Raw genomic sequence first — 6,566 nt, forward strand, 5'->3', positions numbered from 1 at the left:
GCTGGGTGATGGAGCGACAGGCAGACCCCACAGCACGGCGCCGTCTTCCCTCAGAGCGCACGGACGGAGCTCCGCGGAGTCGAGGCTCCCAGTGTGTGAGCTGGGCGCGGAGGCTGAGCCAGTGAGCACCGGGCACTGGGCACCCTCCCCCTCCCACCCTCCTCCCCCTCCCGTGTCCCTTGCCCAGAGGCCAGGGCACCTCCCCGGGAGATCCTCTGCGGAAGCCACTGTCCCCCAGCCCCGAGCCCTTCCCCACTCTGCCCAGCGCGCAGCGGCTCCAGGCCTGTCCCTCCCTGGTGTCTCCCGGACCCACACTCCCTTCCGGCAGAACCCAAGCTCTGCTATGGGGCTTTGCCGAGCTGCGCCCCCATGGTCTGGGGCCCCAAGCCCAGCACGGGATGGTCCTGCCCCACAACAGGACAGGCAGCCGCAGGCCAGGGCGAGCTGGGCCTGGGGTCAGGAGACAGAACAGGGTGGTGAACTCTTGGAGCCCACTTCCTGGACAGCGTGAGGCCCCAGGGTCACGCCCACACCACCGAGGGGCGGTGGGCGGGGCCACCACAGGCTCGGGGAGGCCGATGTGGCCTGGACCACACTAGCCAGGGCCTGTGTGGCGCTGCCCCCACCCTGCCCAGCCAGAGACCCCCGCTCTGGAGAGACAGCTCACAGCCCAAGCAGGCTTTGCACTGAGACCGCCCCTGGGGCGGCCAGGGCCAAGCAAGCAGCCGGCCCAGGAGCCTGAGGTCCCACCAAGTCCCTGTGAGGGGGGCAGAGGCCCTCCTGGTGGCCGCAGCACAGCAGGGCCAAGGGCAGTCAGAATAGGCCCAGGTCTCAGCATCCTGACCCCGGAGGGAGCTGCCCACTCGCCCCTGGGCACCTGCCTCCCGCCCAGCAGCCCCCCTCACGGTGGGGGCAGGGCCCTCGGCACTGGCCACCAGCCACCGGCCCTGCACACCCGTGCGCGTGACAGGCAGCCCAGGCCTCTGAGGGAGGGCAGCCGCCCAGAAAGTGTCCTGGGGCCCAGGGCTGGGCCCCTCGCTGCCTTCCTGTGTCCACAGTGCCTCCAGGGTCAGGGTCACTCTGAGGGCAGGAGCCACACGCCAACCCCCCGCTGGAGCGACGCCACGGAGCCACGTCCACAGAGGCCAGTTTAATACGGGGCCACGGGGCTGGGCCCGGGGAAGAGGACCCCCCTCTGTCCCTGGTGGCCTCTGCCCGCGCTGCTCCCAGGTGCGGATCCAGCAACAGAACCGCCCCGGGCACAAGGTGCCCGAGCCGGGTCCTGTGGCTCAGGAGCTGGACGGGCGGGCTGCCCCCGAGGGCGCTGGGTGGGCCCCACTGCGGGCGCAGGGTCCCCTCTGCCTCTGGAGGTCCTGTCGGCAGGTGCGAGGTTCAGACGCCTGTGTCCCGGGGTTTCCGCTCCTCACCCACACGGAGCCCGAGGCGCGGTGGGCAGGTGCCAGGGCCAGGCCGGGGAGGGGGCGGCGAGCGTACAGGAAGCAGAGGAGCTGCACGGGCGGGTGGCAGCGTGGACAGCACCGGGGCGGCCTGCACCGCGGAGGCTGGGCTCGGCCCAGGGTTCGACGTTTCTGTTTAATCCAGAAACTAGCAGGACGGCAGTGCGCGTGTGGCCCGACTCGGAGTCACAGGGCGTCCGGCAGTCGTCCCGACGCGAGGCCCGGGTGCCCTGGCCGCGGGAGGCAGCCCGGCCCGCTGCCGGCCTCCTGGGAGCCGTCCGAGGCTGCCGCGCGCCCAGACTGTGGGCTGGGCCCCGGAGAGTCCCGGGGGTTAGGAGGCCGCCACCAGCTCTGTCTGCCGGGGCCTGGCCTTGGCGGGGGCTTTTTCTGTGGAGCAAACAGAGAGGCTCGTGACGCGTGGGGGCCTGGGGCAGGGCTTCCTGACAGAGGCCGGGTCCACACTGCCCACCCCGGGAGCACAGCAGGTGCACCGGGGTCCACGAGGCCCAGAGGCCCAGCCCTTCCCCCAGCAGAATCACGTGTGACTGCACAGCGGTCAGCATGGCCCTGGGGACAGCCAGGCCAGGGGACAGCCACCCCGGGGACAGCCACCCCGGGGACAGCCAGGCCAGGGGACAGCCACCCCGGGGACAGCCACCCCGGGGACAGCCAGGCCAGGGGACAGCCACCCCGGGGACAGCCAGGCCAGGGGACAGCCACCCCGGGGACAGCCACCCCGGGGACAGCCAGGCCAGGGGACAGCCACCCCGGGGACAGCCAGGCAGGGAACAGCCAGGCAGGGAACAGCCAGGCAGGGACAGCCACCCTAGGGACGGCCACCCAGGGGACAGCCACCCAGGGGACAGCCAGGCCGGGGGACAGGGTGCATGGCTGTTTTACACAGCGCCTCCCAGCAGGCAGGGAAGGTGGGGCCGGCCTCCGCGGGGGTGGGGTAGGGGACCGGGTGGCCGGGGCGCTTTCAGCTCCCTCTGGGATCTGGTGACCCCGCCCGAGGAGCACAGGGCGGTACCTGGCGTCTTCTCCGGGAGGGGCTCCGCGGGGACCTCCGGCAGCTCGAGCTGCTCCTGCAGGGGAGGGCGAGGACGGGAGAGCCGCTTCAGGCGCCTGGGAGGCCACGGCCACAGCCACAGCCACGGTGGCTTCTCCAACAGGTCCTGGGACGCTGAGGGGCTGTGACGACCCCTGACCCCTAGGACTTCCCAAGACCCGGGCTCGCGAGGAGCGGACCAGGCCTGGGCCGCGGGCTACTCTGGGGTCCACAGGTCGGATGGCAGCGGTGGCACCAGGGTCACCTCGCGGCCTGTCCTCCCGAGGGGGGGCACACAGACGCCGAGGGCTCCGAGCGGCAGCCAGGGCCGCCCCTCCTTCCGCGCCCCAGGCAGCTCTGGGGCCACAAGGAGCTGGCAGACCACAGGGCAGCGGGGTCCAGACAGCCCCCAGAGCCTGGCCGGGGCAGGGGTGCAGCCCCCAGCACAGGTGCACGGAGCCCCGTGAGCCTCGGCGCCGAGGGACAGGCTGTGGGGCTCTGCTCGGCGCAGACGCGGGTGGTGTCGGGAAGGGGCCGCTACCTGAGTGATGGCGTCCAGCTCTGCCCGGACGGCGTCCTCGTCCTCCTGCGTGAAGCTGCCCGCCAGCAGCTCGTCGATTTGCTGTGGGGGGGAGTGGCGGTGAGGCGTGGTGGGCGGGGCCGAGGAGGGGCCCTCGTGGGTCAGCGTGTCCCCCACGTGAGATGGGGCACCGCGGGCAGCGGAGGCCATCCTGGGCTCGGCGGCCACTCACCCGCTGGTACTCCACGGCGTCCTGCGTCTCATCCAGGATCCTCTCCACCTCTTCGATGGACATCACCTGGAGACGGCCAGGAACAGGGCCAGTGCCGGTCGGCGAGGGGACGCTGGCCACTACGACGGCCGCCCAGTTCGCGGCTCAGGCCTCGGCCTCAGGCCTGCTTCGCTGAAGCCAGGCCGGGCCCCCAGGGCTCCCGAGGGTGCGCGTTCGGTGCGGCTGGACCTGCCCCGGCCACAGCAGCCTCGGCCTTCCAGTGGGCCTCACGCCACGGCCTCCCGTGCCAGCTGGGGCCGGGAGGGGCCGGGCAGCTGGCAGAGGCGCCTCGCTTCCTCTCGGTCCAGGCCCAGGCAAGAGCAAGCTCCGGGCGGCGGCCTGCCGGGCTCAGGGGAGCAGCCCTGCCTCGTGGGGCTCGGCTCCCAGGCCGGGGCAGCCCCTCCCCGGGCAGCCCCGCCCAGCGGCCCCGCCCCACCCCGCCCCGGCGGCCCCACCCCGTGGGCTCAGCCCGCCCCGCCCCACCCCAGCGGCCCTGCCTCATGGGCGGGCTCCGGGCAGCCCCGCCCACTGGCCCCGCCCCGCCAGCCCTGCCTCGTAGCCCCGCCCCGCCCCGGCGGCCCCGCCCACCTGGTGCATCTTGTTCAGACACTGGTTCCCGACCTGCAGCCCTTCCAGCACCTTCATCTCGATTTGGGCGAATTCGATGCTCTGGACCTGGACGGGTCAGGAGCACGTCGGGGCGGGCTCAGGGCGCCAGGGCCACCCCTGCCCCACTGCCCAGCGGGCACAGGCCTGGGGGCGTTCTGGCCAGCGGCCCCGGGCAGCTCAGGCCCGCCGCCAGGGACCTCATGGAGCCCTGGCCGCAGCCCCCGTGCTGGGGCAGACCCGGGCCTCCGGACGGCTTCCCGAGCCCCCCGGGCCGGCCGCGGGGACGCTCGGGGGGCGCGTGCCCGCGTGCAGCCGCCTACCATGGTCTCCAGGCTGCTGATCTGGGTCTCGGTCTTGTCCAGCAGCTGCTCGCGGTACCGCTTCTTCTTCAGCAGCAGCTTGGCCCGCCTGCGGAGGGAGGCTCCGGCAGTGACCGCTGCCCACCCCGGCCCTGTCCCCGTGCCCCCATCACTCCTTCCTGCCGCCCCGCCCAGGTCCCGCCCCCGGCCCCGCCCACTCCACACCTTCCCAGCCAGGCCCCGCCCCCACCCCTCCCGCCCCGCCCCGCCCTCACTCCTTCCCAGCCAGGCCCCGCCCCCGGCCCCGCCCCCTACTCCTTCCCGGCCCCGCCCTCACCCCTCCCGCCCCGCCCCGCCCTCACTCCTTCCGGCCGTCCCGCAGCAGCTGCCTCGCCAGCGCCCGCTCCCGCTCCAGCTGCTGGGCCACCCTCCTCTGGTACTGCTTCAGCTTGTCCCGCTGCTGCTTCAGTTGCTGCGGGGAACGCCCAGGTCAGCCCGGCCACCGGGGCCCTTCCGGCCACCCAGCAGGGGGCGCCGCAGGGCGCTGCCCCCGCAGGAGCCGCCGGGTCCCCGCGGCCGCTGGCCCTGTGTGCTGCCCACGAGGACCCACGGCGGCTCGGCCCTTCCCAGGGTCGCCGCCCGGACGCTGGGGGGCAGCCCAGGCCCTGTCCAGCCGGGCCCACGCGAGGGCTCGGGCAGGGCCCTGTGCGCCCTGCGCGGCACCGCAGCCTTCAGAGGCCCTCGGGCTGGACACCGGGTGCTGCCTCGGGCCCGAGAGAAGCCCAAGGCGGGGGCTTGGCTGCGGCCCGAACCCACCCCCGGGGCCCTGCGCCCACGTGGGAGACGTGGGGCCGGGGGGGGGGGCGGACCCGCAGACGGAAGCCGCCCCCTCCGCGCATCCCCCGGGCTAAGGGAGCCGAGGGCGCAGGGGCGGCCACACTGGCCCTTGGGGCGGGCGCCTCCGGGCCTGCGGCGACCTCCGCCCCTCCGCCCATGCCCCGGGCCCGGCCCCCCGCCACCTCCCGCCCGCGCCCCCGGCCCGGCCCGCACCAGGACCGGGGACCGCACGGCCGCCCCGGCCCGGCCCCCCGCCACCTCCCGCCCGCGCCCCCGGCCCGGCCCGCACCAGGACCGGGGACCGCACGGCCGCCCCGGCCCGGCCCCCCGCCCCCTCCGCCCGCGCCCCCGGCCCGGCCCCCCGCCACCTCCCGCCCGCGCCCCCGGCCCGGCCCGCACCAGGACCGGGGACCGCACGGCCGCCCCGGCCCGGCCCCCCGCCACCTCCCGCCCGCGCCCCCCGCCACCTCCCGCCCGCGCCCCCGGCCCGGCCCCCCGCCCCCTCCGCCCGCGCCCCCGGCCCGGCCCGCACCAGGACCGGGGACCGCACGGCCGCCCCGGCCCGGCCCCCCGCCACCTCCCGCCCGCGCCCCCGGCCCGGCCCGCACCAGGACCGGGGACCGCACGGCCGCCCCGGCCCGGCCCCCCGCCCCCTCCGCCCGCGCCCCCGGCCCGGCCCGCACCAGGACCGGGGACCGCACGGCCGCCCCGGCCCGGCCCCCCGCCACCTCCCGCCCGCGCCCCCGGCCCGCACCAGGACGGCCTTGTCCTGCTCCGTCACCCGGCTCTGCTTCTTGCGGCCGAACAGGTTGCCCATGGCGGCCGCCCGGCCCCGCGCCCCCGCCCGGCGCGCCCCGGCCCGGCTGAGCCTGATCGCCACCGCCTCGCGGCCGCCGTCGGGGGCGGAGCTCGGACGACGGCGGCCGCGCAGGGTCGTGCGCCGCGGAACGCGAAGTCGAGCGCCCGCCCGGCCCCGGCGCGCCCCGGGTTCGAGGCCGCGGGCCGGGCTGGCGGCGGCGCGGGTCACCCGACGTGCGTTCTGCGCAGCCCACCCCCGCAGAAGACCACGCTGGCCGAGACAGGCGGGCGGGTGTAGACAGATAGGAAGTTGAGTTCAAGTTCACGGCGCCGGCACCAGCAAGTGTCCACTGGACATTTTGGACTCAAGTATGAAGAACCGCGCGGCCGCTGCTTGTCCTACCGCAGCCGGGGCTCCCGTCCCTGGGGGTCAGTGCCATCCCTGGGGGTCAGTGCCGTCCCTGGGGGTCAGTGCCATCCCTGGGGGTCGGAGCCAGGGAGGCCAGCAGAGCTGCTGACCCCCTCGGGAGAGACGGGGAGCGCGGCCCCTTGCTTCCTCGTTCCTGGTTTCTGCCCCGGATCCACCCAGCCCCTGTCCAGCCGCAGGGCCAGTTAAGTGGGAGGGAGGGGGTCCCTGGAGCCCTCTGACCTCGCCTGCCCTTGGGCAGCTCCGGGACCGGTCGGCGCTATGGAAAGGGCCTGTGGGCTCCTGGGGCCGCTCCCATCA

At 75.7% G+C, this 6,566-nt stretch overlaps 1 protein-coding gene across 1 annotated transcript; it reads right to left on the reverse strand.

Annotated features, from left to right (window-relative positions):
- Positions 1-264: 264 nt before the first annotated feature.
- Positions 265-5,912, reverse strand: CHMP6 (charged multivesicular body protein 6). The gene is made up of 8 exons (XM_062216491.1): positions 5,796-5,912; positions 4,567-4,676; positions 4,226-4,313; positions 3,885-3,971; positions 3,258-3,323; positions 3,047-3,127; positions 2,488-2,542; positions 265-1,844 (listed from the first exon to the last, which is right to left on the reverse strand). Exons 1-8 carry the CDS (start codon positions 5,856-5,858, stop codon positions 1,789-1,791), a joined length of 606 nt encoding a protein of 201 aa, XP_062072475.1. The 5' UTR covers positions 5,859-5,912; the 3' UTR covers positions 265-1,788.
- Positions 5,913-6,566: the final 654 nt, after the last annotated feature.

The sequence above is a fragment of the Lepus europaeus genome, chromosome 18, assembly GCF_033115175.1.
Source record: "Lepus europaeus isolate LE1 chromosome 18, mLepTim1.pri, whole genome shotgun sequence".
NCBI classification, from domain to species: domain Eukaryota; kingdom Metazoa; phylum Chordata; class Mammalia; order Lagomorpha; family Leporidae; genus Lepus; species Lepus europaeus.

What these genes read in the sequence shown, in the direction of transcription:
- CHMP6 (XM_062216491.1), bottom strand. Translation starts at nt 5,858, where the DNA reads ATGGGCAACCTGTTCGGCCGCAAGAAGCAGAGCCGGGTGACGGAGCAG. An exon ending in AGCTGGACGCCATCACTCAG is followed by an intron (nt 2,543 to 3,046) that starts GTAGCGGCCCCT and finishes CCTCCCCTGCAG; the next exon opens with GAGCAGCTCGAGCTGCCGGA. An exon ending in CCTCCCGGAGAAGACGCCAG is followed by an intron (nt 1,845 to 2,487) that starts GTACCGCCCTGT and finishes TTTGCTCCACAG; the next exon opens with AAAAAGCCCCCGCCAAGGCC.